This window comes from Spermophilus citellus (assembly GCF_964194105.1).
Source record: "Spermophilus citellus genome assembly, chromosome: 15".
Taxonomy (NCBI): Eukaryota; Metazoa; Chordata; class Mammalia; order Rodentia; family Sciuridae; genus Spermophilus; species Spermophilus citellus.
Genome location: NC_138195.1, coordinates 60421088 through 60437089, shown reverse-complemented (window position 1 = coordinate 60437089; position 16002 = coordinate 60421088). Strand labels below are relative to the sequence as shown.

Here is a 16002-nt window from a genome sequence, read left to right as displayed (position 1 = left end):
TGTATCTACCCAGTTACACAAAAACAAAAGAATCACCTTTGAGTCCTCATGTTCATTTATCTTTCCATTGTGCAGAAGACCTCAGCTGAGGATTGAACCCAGTGCCTCACATGCCCAGTGCCTAACTCTACTTGGACTACAGCACCTACTTTAGGTGCTGTACCTCCCCACACTATCACAGAGCTACCAAACTAATCTCAAAATGCAAATGATGTTATCACCCCCTTGCTGAAAGTCTTTCAAAGACTTTTTAGAAATAAACATTACTTATACTGATAAGTGACGGAAAAAAAAAAAAAAAAACAAGTTACAAAAGAGTACAGTCGTCCCCCTTTTCCAGTTTCACTTTCTAAGTTTCAGTTACCCAGGGTTAATTTCAATCAAGAGATACTCATCAGAATGTCAGTAGTAACCTAATGCAACACAAGGCCTGTCATTCACCTTACTTCATCTCTTCATATAAGCATCATATCATCTCACATCATCACAAAAAATGTGAATATAATACAATGTATTTTGAGAGAACAAACCACATTCATATAACTTTTTTATTATAGTATATTTTTTATAATTGTCCTATTATTAGTTACTGTTAAGCCCTTAGTGTACCTAATTTATAAATTAAACCTTATTACTGGTATATATGCATTATAGTATAAATGTGTACATTATGGTTTTCATCCATGGTTCCTGACTTATAACTCTCTCCCCAAGGCAAGCCATAAAACTAGAATTTCTTTTCCCCAAGATGGGTCTTAGAAACCTTAATTTTACCACACCTTTCTGTCTTGGTGCTGGCCATAAAGAAATTCTCTGACCTACCCTGTCTGATGATAAGTCATAAGACCTCTATTTCAGAAGGAGGAATGCCCCCAAAGAAGGAATGTTGGTCAGAGAAGCTAAGAAGAATCAGGACAGACAAACCTTGCTGGATTTCTCCCACTCTATTAGCATTAGATCATACCCTTTTTGTATAATCACTGTTGTCCATGCTTTATGACTACGCAATGAAGGCTTCATAAACACCTACAAGGAAAGGATTCAGAGAGCTTCTAGACTGCTGAAGAAATGGAAGCTTTCAGGAGGTGAATGAGATCTCATCCACCAGCCAGGAGGGTGCCACACCCCAATTCCATGGGGTCAGAATTTCCTGAGCTTGGGACCCTTCCAGACCTCACCCAATGTTTCTTTTCATCTGGCTGGTTATTCATATATTTTAAAATGTCCTTTATGATAAACTGGCAAATGTAAGTATAATGTTGCCCTAAATTCTGTGAATTGCTTTAGCAAAATTCATCAAATCTGACAAGGGAGTTGTGGAAACACCAATTGTAAATGGTCAGTCAGAAGTTCCAGAGACCTAGACTTATAACTGAATGAAATAAGGGAAGGTTTGTGGGACTGAGTCCTCAGCCTAAGGGATCTGATGCTACTTCCTGTTTGATCATGTCAGAAATGAATTAGAGATTGTCCAGCTAATGTACACTGCAGAGTTATTTGCTTGCTTACTGGTGATGAGAAATCCCTACACACTTTGGGATCACAGAAATGTTCAATATTTTGAGCACAAAGTAGAAGAAACAGTTTGAGTTTGGTTTTTCTACTTGGTATAAACAACAACAAATAATACATATTGGCTGAAAGGTTTTTGGGAAACAAAACATTAAGACTATTGCCAAAGAATGACCCTACAGATTTATATATATATATATATATATATATATATATATATATATATATATATATATATATATTTTTTTTTTTTTTTTTTTTTTAATGTAGTGCTGATGATGGAACCCAGGGCCTTGCACATGCTAGACAAGTGCTCTACCACTGAGCCACAACCCCAGCCCCAGATTATTTCTTACTTATAAATGGAAAGACAATTTTGCAATGAAGAGATTTATTAGACATAACTTAACCAAGTGAGGATATTTGTACCAGAAATGTTTGGCATGAATCTAATAAGGAAGCAATAATAAACAAACAAACAAATGTAAACTATCATATACCAGCAATTACAGGCTCTTCAAAATGTCATGACATGAAGAACAGGGTGGAAGATTGCTTTAGTTAGGAGAAAATGCCTAACTCTGTATTGGTTCACATATCTTTTAAAAATAATTGCAAAATGTATTTCATGGACAATAGGGAAAATTTAAATATGGACTACATATTACATGATATTGGATCAGTTTTTACTCATGTATTACAATGAATTTGGAATTATGTGGAAGAATGGCTTTGCTTTTTGAATGTACAATAATCTTTTTTTGTTGATTTATTTAGCAGCAAAGTGTCACAGTATCTACAACTTGCTTTCAAAAGATCTGACAAAAGCCAGGGGATGATGCTCATCTGTAATTCTAGTGACTCAGGAGGCTGAGGCAGGAGGATTGTAAATTGAAGGCCAGCCTTAGCAACTTGATGAAACCCTGTTTCAAAATCAAAAAATAAAAGCTGGTGATGTAGCTTAATTGGAAAGTGCCCCTAGGTTCAATCTCCAACACCAAAAATGAAGAAGGAAAAAATATTTGATCAACAACAAAACACACACACACACACACACACACACAAAATAGGAAGTAAATGTGGCAAAATATTAATTGATAAAAAATATTAATTGATGAGTCTAGGTGAAAAGTATAATGGTAAGGATTGTGTCAATCTTTCAACTTTTTAAAATAACTTTTGAGATTTTTAAATAAGAAAAGACAATAAAATTCTAATCTTTACCATCACCTACAAAGCCCTGCACAATAAGGCCCCAACCACCTTTACTTCCTTCTTACTTTATGTAGTAAATTGATCTTCTCTGTGTACTTCAAAGACTGTTTTTTCCAGCATGCAGAACTTTTGCAAGGGTTGTTTACTGTACCTGAATTTTCTCTTCTCCCATTCATTAGATGGCTCACTTCTCTTTCTCCTTTGGATTGCATGTAAAATACTACCTTCTAAGAGAAGACTTTCCTGACTGCTTTATCTCAAGAGGGCCTTTTTTTGTTATTTGCAGGTTTTTACTTATTACAACTAACATTTACTGATTTCCTTTACAGTTATAGTTACTCTATCTCCTTTACCTAAAGTGTAAGTTCTAGAAATTAAGAACTGCATTTCTCTCAGCCACTGGTGTATCCTTAGTGACTCTATGAATACATTCCAAGCAAATATTTGTTAATCAGTGAATGAAGGCTGATGTGGACACTGTGAGAAGAATGATAAGGAGTGAATTTGAAGAGATAAGCTAAGAATAGACCCACTCAGCCAACTTACTTTTTCGATTGTATAAAATACTACCAAACTGTTTTAATGATGAGCACAGTACAATCCAGTCTGCATCTCTCTTTTGAAAAGGTTATTCTCCCAGACAAGAATAGAAGCAGCCAAGGAGGATGCTGTTGAACCAGTTAGAAGGCTTTTACCATCATCCCAGCAAGATATGATAATGTGGACTTGGGAAATGTCAGAGAAGATGCAAAACAGAGGACAGATTTCAGAGGTATTCTTTGCTGCATTTTCCATTTCAGCACCAACCACTAGGTTTTGCCCAGAAAAACAAAGCCCATGTGGCGAAAAAGTTTTATTTTTTGACAAAAATAATACACAAAAACAATCAGGAATGTTGACTCACACCTTTAATCTCAGTGACTAGGGAGACTGAGGCAGGAGAATTGCAAGTTTTGACTCCAGCCTCAGCAACTTGGTGAGACCCTATCTCAAAATAAAATTTTTTTTAAAAAAGGACTGGAATGTATCTCAATAGTAGAGTACCCCCAATACTGCCTTAAAGGAGAAAATAAAACAAATGTGGCAAAATATTAATAATTGATTAATGAATGAAATGAATAATGGTGTAAATTATGTCAATCTTTAAACTTTTTAAAATAACTCTGATATATTTTCTAAAACAAGAAGAGAAGATTCCTATTGCAGAGAATTCTTTCTTTGGCCTTGAAATAAACATTAACATAAAAAGAAAATATTGGTAAATTACATGAAGCTGATTTTCTAGCCTGGTCATAGCTTCTACTATTAATAAAGGCATACCTGGTGATATTGTGGGTTCAGTTCCAGATGACCACAATAAAGTGAATTTTACCATAAACCAAGTCACAGATTTTTGGGTTTCCCAATGCATATAAAAGTTGTTTAGGGGCTGGGGTTATGGCTCGGTGGTACAGCACTCACCTAGCACATGTGAGGCACTGGGTTCCATCCTCAGCACCACATAAAAATAAATAAAGGTATTGTGTCTACCTAAAAAACATTAAAAAAGAAGTTATGTTTAGGCCAGGCACCATGGTCCACACCTATAATTCCAGTGATTAGGGAGATTGAGGCAGGAAGATTGTAAGTTCAAAGCCAGTTTCAGGGCTGGGGATGTGGCTCAAGCGGTAGCGCGCTTGCCTGGCATGCGGGTTCGATCCTCAGCACCACATAACAAACAAAGATGTTGTGTCCACCAATAACTAAAAAAAAAAAATAAATATTAAAATTCTCTCTCTTTAAAAAAAAAAAAAAAAGCAAAGCCAAGTTTCAGCAAATTAGCAAGGCCCTCAGCAATTTAGTGAGACCCTGTCTCAAAAAATAAACAGGACTGAGGATGTAGTTCAGTGGTAAAGTACCCCTGGGCTCAATCCTCAGTACAGAGAAAATAAAAAGTTATGTTTATATTGTAAGTGTGCAATAGCATTTTATCTTTTTTTTAAAATGTACATACCTTAATTTAAAAATACATTATGGCTAAAAAAAAAAATTACCAACAATCATCTGAGCATTCAACCAGTTTAATCTTTTTGCTGGTGGAAGATCTCATCTCAGAGTTGATGACTGCTGATTAATCAGGGCGATGGTTGCTAAATGGAATAGTTGTGGCAATTTCTTAAAATAAGACATCAATGAATTTTGCCACATCAATTGACTCTTCCTTTCACCAAAGATTTCTCTAAAGCATGAAATGTTTAATAGCACCATAGTAGAACTTCTTTTCTCAAACCCTGCCACTACTTTAAAAACTAAATTTATGTAATATTCTAATTCCTTAGTTGTCATTTCAATAATGTTCACATCTTCTGTACCAGGAGTAAATTTCATCTCAAGAGACCACTTTTTTGCTTATCCATAAGAAAAAATTTCTCCTCTTTTAAAGTTTTATTGTAGCCAGGCACAGTGGTGCACTCCTGTAATCCCAGCAATTCAGGAGGCTGAGGCAGGAGGATCACAGGTATAAGACCACCTCAGCACTGTAGCAAGTATCTGTCCCAAATTAAAAAAATAAAAAGTGCTAGGAATGTAGCTCAGTGGTAAAGTGTCCCTGAATTCAATCCTCAGCACCAAAGAAAAAATTAAAGTTTTATCATAGAATTATAGTAGTTCAACCATATTTTCAGGCTCCACTTCTAATTCTATTTCTCTTGCTATTTCTACTACATCTCTAAGTCACTTCTTCCAGTGAAGTCTTGAACTCTTCAAAGTCATTTATAAAGGTTGGAGTCTACTCCTTCCAAGTTAAGGTTGATATTTGGACCTCCCAAGAATCAGGAATGTCCTTTATTTTCTTTTTCTAGCCCTGAGTTTTGGATCAGGGCTTTGCATGTGCTAACCAAGTGCTCTTCTATTGAGCTTCATCCCCAATCTTTTTTATTTTATTTTGAGTTAGGGTCTTACTAAGTTACCCAGGCTGGTCTCAAACTTGCAATCCTCTTACCTCAGTCTCCTACTTGGGATTTTAGGCATGTGCCACCATGCCCAACGTGGATGTTCTTAATGGCAACTAGAATGATTAATCTTTTCCAGAAGGTTTTCAATTTATTTTGCCCAGATCTTCAGAGAAATCTCTATCTATGACAACTGTAGTCTTACAAAATGCATTTCTTAAGTAGTAAGACTTAGCACATGAAATACTCTGATCCATGGCCTGCAGAATGAACATGAAAACAACAATAATTCTGTACATCTCCAACAGAGCTCTTGGGTGATCAGGTACTTTGGAAAGGGACTTTTAAATTTTTTTTAAAATCTCCTCCTTCCTTCCTGGAAAGGTGTTTTGTTGGCTGGTTGTTTGGTTGGTTGGTTGATATTGGAAGATGGGTGTGTGTGTAAATATATGTGGTATTTTTTTTTTTGCCATAAGTCTCAACAGTGGGCTTAAAATTTTCAGTAAACAAGGTTGTAAATGGATGGTTATCATCTAGACTGTATTATTCTATTAATAGCAACCAGGCAGAGTAGACTTAGTCTAATTCTTAAGGTCACTAGGATTCTCAGAATGACAGTTGAGTATTGGCTGCAACTTAAATTAATCAGCTGCATTAGCCCCTAACAAGTGAGCCAGCTTGTGCTTTGAAGCCTTGAAGAAAGGCATTGACTTCTCTTTAGCTATAAAAATCCTAAATGGCATCTTCCAAGGTAAAGGCTGTGTTGTTTACATTGAGAATCTATCATTTAGTGTAATTCCCTTCAGCTATGATCTTAGCTAGATTTTCTGGATTACTTCCTGCAGCTTTAACATCAGCACTTGCTATTTTACTTTGCACTTTTACTTTGTGGATACAGTGTCTTTTCTTAAACCTCAGGAGCCAGCTTCTGCTAGCTTTAAACTCCCCTGCAGCTTCCTTGCCTTCCTTCAAGGAATTGGAGAGAGGGCCTTGCTCTGGATTAGGCTTTGATTTTAAGGGAGTGTTATAGTTAGTTGATCTTCTATCCATACCATTAAACCCTTCTTCATATCTGCAATGAGGTTGTTTCACTCTCTTATCATTTGTATGTTCACTAGAGTAGCCCTAATAATTTCCTTCAAGAACTTTTCCTTTGCATTTCACAAGTTAGCTAACTGTATATCCCTAGTATATAACACAGGGTCTGGTTTCAAAATAGGAGCTAAAAATGATTATCGTTTTGATTAGGTATTCAATAAAAGTTTATTGTTTGAATCAATAGTACCTCATTTAGTATTTCCCCAGTATGTACACACACATGTGCATGTGTATGATAATTCATGTAACTAAGAATGGGTTTTCCACCATCCAGATCCTTCTAAGTATCATAGCTGATGCTTTCATTTCTATTTAATCTTTGGCATTCTCTGGTAGTAAAGGAATCTACATTGTTTTGAAGAAAATTGTGAGTATTAATAAGGGTACAAAGAACAGTTCGGGTGTGAACTTACCAAAGTCTTAGGGCACAGGCAGACATTATTTACCTGCATTAGCCAAGTGGCTACATAAAGGGGGCTACAGTCGCCTGACAGTGATGATGTTGGCACCTGTGGCTTCTCAACCCAAAGATGGCACATTCACTCATATGGGATACTGCTAGCCAGCAACCATTTCTTCACAGGGTTCTCTGTTCTACTTTGCCCTTTTTAGGAAGTCATTCGATTGAATATTAACTGTTCTTTTTTGTATATCTTAACACTCATACAACAATCTTGATTTTGTAATCAGAAGCATCTGATGACAAAGATGGGATCAAGAAAGAAAAGCATACCACTAACATTTTAATACCTTTGCTCACTGCCCATAATTTTGCAAATATGAAAAATTATATGACCCAGTAGAATATTACATTTGGAATTACCAAAATGAAACTGTTTAAAATAAAAATGGCACTATTTACAGATCATATATATTGGTTTGGGAATAACACAAGGTGGTGCTAGTGGACCTCACATACATATTCTTCAGCAATCAACAAAGACCTGTTAAATCTGCTTATTCCTGAGTTTTATGTCTGATAAGCTATTTCAAGATTCTAGTTTTCTTAAAAATAAGAAGTAAGATCATGCAAACATGATCTTTTTGTTTTAGATAATATTATCTTTAGTATATGCGTTTGAGATTTCAGTTACTAGGTAAAATAATGACGTCATGAATTTAATTTAATTATTTTTGGTTAAGGAAACCCATTGAATTAATGTAATTGAAAAATAATGAGACCAATTTCAGTAAATACCTCCAAAAAATATAGTCATTGCTATATGCAAATAGGGCCTTCATATATTAAAGAAGGAAGAATAGGAGGAAGGGTAGAAGGAAAATGAGAAGAAAAGGGGAAAATGTTATTTTTAAATATTTTTTGTTTTCAGTCATTCATGGAAATATTTTATCAATCTTCTTTTTTTTAAAGAGAGAGAGAGAGAATTTTTTTAATATTTATTTTTTAGTTTTCAGCGGACACAACATCTTTGTTTGTATGTGGTGCTGAGGATCGAACCCGGGCCGCACACATGCCAGGCGAGCGCACTACCGCTTGAGCCACATCCCCAGCCCTATTTTATCAATCTTAAGTTACAGAGTTATAGACTATTAGGGATATAATGGAGACTACAAATGATCTAGGTCAGTCTTCTCATTTTATAGGGAAATAGAACTCAAGACCACGAAAAACTAATTGACATGCCAAAGTACTTATTATTAGCTAGTAACAGAACATACAACATGACCTTTTTTCTTTTTTCTTTTTTCTGTAGTGGTCCTGGGGTTCAAATTCAGGGCCTCACACATGCTAGGAAAGCACTGTACCACTGAAATACACCTCCATCCCTTATGAGAGAAATCTTATAAAAATTTCATATATATTCACCAGAGCCCATTTGGTATTCTTTAAAAAGTACAGTAAAAATGTAATCAGCATTGTTATCACTACTTTTTAGGCTATTTTGAAGTACTCTTCTTTGCAACCAATGGCAAAACTATAGGGTATTTTCAAAATAGCTTTAATTGCTTTCCTTTAAAAAGGTTTTAATTTTTTAACTGTTTGTGCTGCTGACATCAAAATCTCTCTCTCCAAAGGATTGTATTCTTTGACACTAGTTCAAAAAAGCAAGATTCATAGTCATAGTCATAGTCATAGCTTTAGACTATGACTAATTTAGAGTACCCAATCATGAGCCAGAATACTTTAGTTCTAAAGCAAAACTTTACCAACAGAAATATATAAGAAAGATAAGCATAGGGGTTTTATGTGCTTTTATTAATTATTCAAGGAAGCTCCCCCAAATCAATGATTCAAATTGTTCCTTTGATGAGCAACCAGGAGATTTTTATTCCTTGATACAGTGCACCTAAGAAGATTTCAGATAAATGAGTATATGTCTTTCTTTAATAAAGTGGGGAAAAGGAGTATAATGGAGAAGTAGGAATACAGAACATTTGCTCAAGGAAAATTAAAGTATGTTGAAGTAAGAGAAAAAATAAATAAGATGTTATGGTCAGACAGGTGAATTCTAGGCTTTCACTTAGAAGTTTGTGATGCTGGACAAGGGTAGGTTGACTCTTTGAATCTGATACTTCTTAAATGCTAGCCTAGTGCCAACCTAGCAGACAGAAGGTACCAAATAAATGGTAATTATTATTATAATCTAATAGAGACCAATGTAGAAAAGTAAAATGAATGTTCTAGCCCCACCAAATATGATCTCTTCCTCCCTCAATGAATTTTATGCATTTTTTAATATTTGTTTACTGGGTTTTAAACTCTGTGTGATTATGGAAATTTTGCTTGACTTACATGGACTTCCCAGCCCAAAAGACTGCTCTTGCACCTAGTGGGAAAAGGGAGACTTAGGACTGAATCAATAGTCTTCAGGCTTTTGCATTACATGAGGATAATGAGAATGAGGAAGAGCATCTGGCCTTCCTATAGGAACTGTTAAAGTAGTACATGAAATAAATCCAAGACACAAAAGCTAAGTCATTAAAAATATCTAATACATTCTGAGTGCTAAGTTAAAGGAAACATCTCATTAGAATGTCTGAAATGTGTTTTAAATTAATTCTGAGTCATATTTTGAGTGTACAATTTATGGAACAGTTAAAAACAAGTAAACAAAAAACTTTTTAGATGAATGGATAACTAGTGCAAATTTATGTGAGTGCTGGAGATTTAACTGAAAAGAACTTTACTTTCATTTTTCTTCATTGTAGAGCAGTAAATAACCAAACAGATAAGTACCAACCACATGAGTTGATCCAAAAAACGAAAATCTGTATTCAAAGACTAAATTTAAGATCTCTAACCTCTTCTTGCCAAGACATGTCCATGTTATCCAGTGTGGGGCTCACCTAATAACTATGTCAGTCACAGAATTGCTAAAATATATCCCAACTCAAATTTTTTTGATAGACAGTATCTTCCCCCCCAAAAAAAAATTCTTCTTTCCAGTAAAGTGGTCAAATTTTGGGAGACTGAATATAAGCAGAACAGACAAGGAATAGCTGCATAATCTTGAAAAGGTCCTAGTTGAGCCTCAGTCTTTTCATCATTAAAATGATATTTTTAATACAGGTCCACAATCTCTACTCTGCAATCCCAAAATAAGACAAAAACAGAAAACACTCTGAAACTCAAAAGTGTTTTGTGAGTTTGGCACCGGGACTCTTTGACAACAAAACAAACCGTGGATAAACATGAAGCCTCCATTTTCTTACTATTCATATCCATTCACCACACATACCTCTGTTATTTGCTGATGTTTTGTGACTTGGGAATTAATAGCATTGGAAAATGTCCAAAAGAGTTAAAGATATACCTATGGATAATGGTGAGAAGAAGAAAAGGAAGCATCTGTCTTTATCAATAGCTCAGAAAGTAGAGTTATTACAGAAGCTTGATGCTGGTGTGTCTGTAAGGTGTCTTACAGAAGAATATGGTGTGGGGACCACCACCATATATGACTTAAAGAAACAGAAAGACAAATTGCTGAAATTTTACAGTGACAGTGATAACCAAGAACTAATGAAAAACAGAAAAACATTACATAGGGCCAAAAATGAAGATCTTGACCGTGTGTTAATTGAATGGATTCGACAACAAAGAAGCAAAGATATGCCCCTGACTGGTTTATTGGTCATGAAACAAGCTAGAATATACCATGAAGAACTGAACATTGAAAGCGAGTGTGAATATTCAGAAGGGTGGCTGCAAAAATTTAAAAAGCGTCATGGAATCAAATATCTTAAAATGTGCGGTGAAAAAGCTTCTGCGGATCATGAAACAGCTGAAAATTACATTGACGAATTTGCTAAGATAATATCTGATGGAAACCTTAGCCCTGAACAAATTTACAATGCTGATGAAACAGCTCTATACTGGTGCTATGTTCCTAGAAAAACCTTAATCATGGCCCATGAAAAGGTACCAACAGATTTCAAGGATGCCAAGCAAAGATTAACTGTTCTTGGATGTGCTAATGCTGCAGGTACACATAAGATAAAACTGGCAGTGATTGGGAAAAGCCTACCTCCAAAATGTTTAAAAGGTACAGGCAGCTTACCTGTGCATTATTATGCAAACAAAAAAGCATCAGTAACCAGAGAAATCTTTTCTGATTGGTTCAATACGCACTTTGTGCCAGCAGCACGAGCTCATTGCAAGCAAGCCGGACTAGAAGACAATTGCAAAATTTTACTGTTCCTAGACAACTGTTCAGCACATCCCCCTCCAGAACTTCTTGTGAAAAGTAATGTTTTCAGCATCTTCCTTCCCCTGAATGTGACATCCGTAATACAGCCTTGTGACCAAGGAATTTTACGCTCCATGAAGAGCAAATATAAACACTTTTTCTTGAACAGGATGCTTGCTTCAGTGAACAGAGGCCTGAAAATCCAGGACTTCCTTAAAGAATTTAGTCTTAAGGATGCCATCTATGCAATTGCTAATGCATGGAATGATGTTGATAAGTCAACATTAACAAATGCTTGGCACAGACTTTGGGCTACAATGATGTTTGAAAATGACCTTGCTGATGAGGATTTTGAAGGATTTAGAGACTCTAATGAGAAGATCATGATATCAAAACTTATTACTTATGCCAAAAGTTTATCAGCTGAAAGTGTAAATAAGTTAGAAGAAGCTGACATTGAAGAAATACTGAACATTGATAATGATGTACCCGTTGTGCATCCTTTGAGCGAGGGGGATTTTGCTGAAATGGGTGTAAATACAGATCAGTATGAAGATAGTAGCAGTCACGATGATGACATGAACACAGGTGAAAAAATCTCTATAGAACACCTGGTGAAAATGTGTGACCAGTTAATTGCTGGTCTTGAACAATGTGCATTCATCAGTGAGCAAGAGATCATGGCGATTTACTCAATTAAAGAGAAATTGCTGAGACAAAAACCTGTGTTAAGGAGGCAGATGACACTGGAAAAGGCCTTTTAAAAAGTTCTCTTCTATGTCACTTGAGAATCCTGTTTCTGGCTCATTATGTCTAGCTGCCTCCTGGTTTTATAGACAATGGTAATATTGGTGTAACTTTTTCTCCAAGATTCTCTAGGAACCAGAAGTGATGAACATTTATTGCATTTATGTGTGTTATACATTAGTTTTCATCAGTATGAATATAATTTTTACTTAAAAATTTCTTTTGGGCTGGGGATGTGGCTCAAGCGGTAGCGTGCTGGCCTGGCATGTGTGCGGCCCGGGTTTGATCCTCAGCACCACATATAAACAAAGATGCTGTGTCCGCCAAATACTAAAAAATAAATATTAAAATTCTCTCTCTCTCACTGTCTCTTTAAAAAAAAATTTTCCTTTAATGTGAGAAGTTTTACCAGAAGTAAAAGAAATAAGAAGCTTAAAGTATATAGTCTATTCTTATTTCATTTACCAGTAAGTGTATTCACTTATTGATAAATTCACTAATTTATTTATGTAAATAAATCATATTATTATTATTTATGGTCTTTATTCCACTTAGTATAATTTTGTGTGTCTGTGAGTGGTGCTGGGTATTGAACACAGGGCCTCACACTCACTAGGCAAGCACTCCACCATTGTTGTATCCCTAACCCTTCATACATTTCTTTACAGAAATATTAATATATTTCATATCCACTTAGTATATTACAAAGTATATAGTATATGTATTATATGCCAAAGAATACCAATTTTTTTCTAAATTGCAAAAAAAAAAAAAAAATCTCACTTCCAAAACACATGTGGTCTCCAAAGTTTTGGATAAGAGATTGTGGGTCTGAAATACTTAACCTTAAGAGATTTGTTTTGCAGATCCAATGAGATTATCAATGTAAAGTGCCTAGTATAAAATAAATACTCATTAAATGATGTTGCTATTACTATTATTTTATTATCCTACCCTTAAAAGTGTGGGGAAAAAAAGACCTTTCTGACAATAGTTAAATAATTTAACCTAATATGAATAATGATAAGCACTCTTCAAATTTTATCACCCTAAGAGAAGCTTTGGCAATATGCTGATAATAGGTACTTGAGTATCTCCTAATATTTATCCAGAGTTGGAAGGGTTTCCCACATCAGAAGATAAAACATGTCATGCCATGTTGAACTACATTTCATGTAAATAAAATATATCCACTTCTAGTGTTCTCTTATTCATCAAAAAAATATTAATATATCTATCTGCTAAACATTCCCTCAGCTCTCTCTGCCACAAACACCACATAAATAAGAACTAAATCTCCCTTGTGATCAAGGGTCCTTAACCCTACTTGTGTAACCTCAGCTATCATAAGAATTTGAACATAACAGAATAAATAAAAATTGTATTCTATAAATAAGGGTATTCTTAGCCTGATGAATGTGAATTGATTCCAGATAGCCTGGTCTTTATAGAATTTGTTCATTTAAAATATAAAATTTATTACATTTCTTTTATTATAAAAAAATACATAAGAATTCTAGAAACTGGAAAATGTGGTTTTTAAAGAAGGAAATAAAATTATCCCCAATCTTATAACTATTGATAGTCATTCTTAGTTTTTATTTACTTTCATAACTATCTATTGTGTTAAACAGTAAGCCTTAGGCAGAAAGCAGGTCCATTCATTCCTGTTCTCTATCCTCACCTCTTCATAGTAGCAAGCATAGTAACATGTTTTAAAAAATACAAACATTTACAAACTTAGAAATCAAACTGTATTCACATATTTTTTATTTTTTGTTGTTGCTGTCTCTGTGTATGTGTGTGTGTGTGTGTGTGTGTGTGTATATTTTTTCAGGATTACTTTTTGTTACTACTACACCATGAGCATCAGATGTATTTGATCTGACAAAAAACAGATTTGTACATTCGATCCTTTTTGCTTCTGAGACTTGTTTCTCCGAGGCCTCTCTGCCTTCTCTGTCTTCCGCACTATTCCCCAGTCATAATTTCCCCTCTTATTTCCTATTAGCTTGTGTACCTGCCCTCTACTAGCTACTCCCATAAGGTATAGTAAACCCTCACCATCATGTGAACTTTTAGATAACCTGACGGGCAGTTGGCTCCCATGCTCCACTTAGTTGGGGTGAGCTCAAATTGTGCAGAAAGAAGCAGGAGAAGGAAGGGAAAGAGAATCCCAACAGTCAAGGTAATAGCAACAACTCCACCTTGGTAAACAGGGATGTGGAAGCTGGTCCTTGAGTCCTCAGTATGCTTTCCAGTCTCATAGAATCAATAATCAAACTGGGTCTCAACTAATGGAAATTCCTAATGTTATTGTGCTTCTCTGGCCATCTCAGGCAATGGTTAAAAAACAGATCCATTGATATTTTAGCCAAAGTAAACAAATGACCATCAAGAGAAACTTAATTTCATATCATGAGCTGGACCCTAGGAATTAGTCTTATATATCAAATTTTTGGACCTTGTTTACTATGTTATGTCAGGCTTTTTTCTGTTCTTTTTACAAAATTCAAATGATAGATAATATTCCTCTCCCAAATAATATGCTTTACTTGAGCTGTTCATTTCTTTACCTAGGAATAAGTATCATCCACAATGGGAATTATTATTATTATCATTATTATTTGAGAGAGAGAGAATTTTTTAATATTTATTTTTCAGTTTTCGGTGGACACAACATCTTTATTTTTTTATTTTTATGTGGTGATGAGGGTCAAACCCAGCGCGCTAGGCGCATGTCAGGTGAGCAAGTGCATTAATGCTTGAGCCACATCCCCAGCCCTTATTTTTTTTTAAGAGAGAGAGAAAGAATCTTTTTTGTTGATGGACACAACACAATGCCTTTATTTTTTTTTTTTGATATGGTGCTGGAATGGAACCCGAGTCCCGCCTGTGCTAGGCGAGCACTCTACCACTGAGCCACAACCCAGCCCCCACAGTGGGAATTGTAATAGATAAATAGTGACTGCCTAAAGTACAAGATTGAGAACGGAACCATGTCCTGGCTTAGTCGGTCAGTGTGTGGTGATCCTCTGTTGAAGTCTGCCATTGGTAAAGAAAGTTGAAGGGAAAAATATTTACCAGGTACCCCTCCTGAGGATCTTACATTTTTCCCACTCACCTTTGATTTAGGACCTTCTACTTATGCTGAATTAGTTCATAGGTGATCTCACAGTCTTGTATCTTTAACCCTTATCCTGCATTATGTTGTTCCATACATAGATGGGATCCCTTTCCTTTACACACACACACACACACACACACACACACACACACACACACATGGCCCCCAGCCATTTGTATTTCAATCATTATTAAAAGACTGGTCATAGAGAGGTTACTCTGATATAAACCAGAGACATTAAGACTTAATATCTTAAAGACTTTTTAAGACATTATAGTCTTAAAAAGTTCAGCTAACGGGCTGGGATTGTGGCTCAGTGTTGGAGCGCTTGCCTCGCACATGTGAGGCACTGGGTTCGATCCTTAGCACCACATAAAAATAAATAAATGTATTGTGTTCATCTACAACTAAAAAAACATATTTTTAAAAAATATCAGCTAAAATGAACCCTGTGATGTTGAATCAGAATCCAGTACATGAGTATGAACTCGTTTTTAATATGTAAACACGGTAGATGCAGAAATATAGATGTGTTAGTAAACATATAGGTTAGTATACATGCATCTGTGTTCACCAAAAGAGCCAAAAAGTAATAATTTACCAGTAGTGAAAAGCTCACCAGGCACTAAATTTGATTTCTAAATACCATTCTCCAATAAAAGGAACCAGGGTTTCTTAGAAGGTTGATTGGTCTGGGTGCCATGGTGCATGCCTGTAATCCTAG

At 35.4% G+C, this 16002-nt stretch overlaps 1 protein-coding gene across 5 annotated transcripts in view; it reads left to right on the top strand.

Moving 5' to 3' along the window:
* The window catches only part of LOC308634122 (jerky protein-like), a 51560-nt gene that overhangs the window by 2270 nt on the left and 33288 nt on the right, over positions 1–16002 (top strand). For 3 of the 5 annotated variants that reach the window (XM_081267701.1, XM_081267702.1, XM_081267703.1), the window contains exons 2-3: positions 3355–3499; positions 10288–13991. In XM_081267701.1, the coding sequence (XP_081123827.1) occupies positions 10507–12168 (1662 nt within the window). In that variant the 5' untranslated portion in view covers positions 3355–3499; positions 10288–10506 and the 3' untranslated portion in view covers positions 12169–13991. Of the gene's footprint in view, positions 1–3354; positions 3500–10287; positions 13992–16002 lie in introns of those variants that run through there. The other 2 variants (XR_014018956.1, XR_014018957.1) reach the window with 1 other exon arrangement.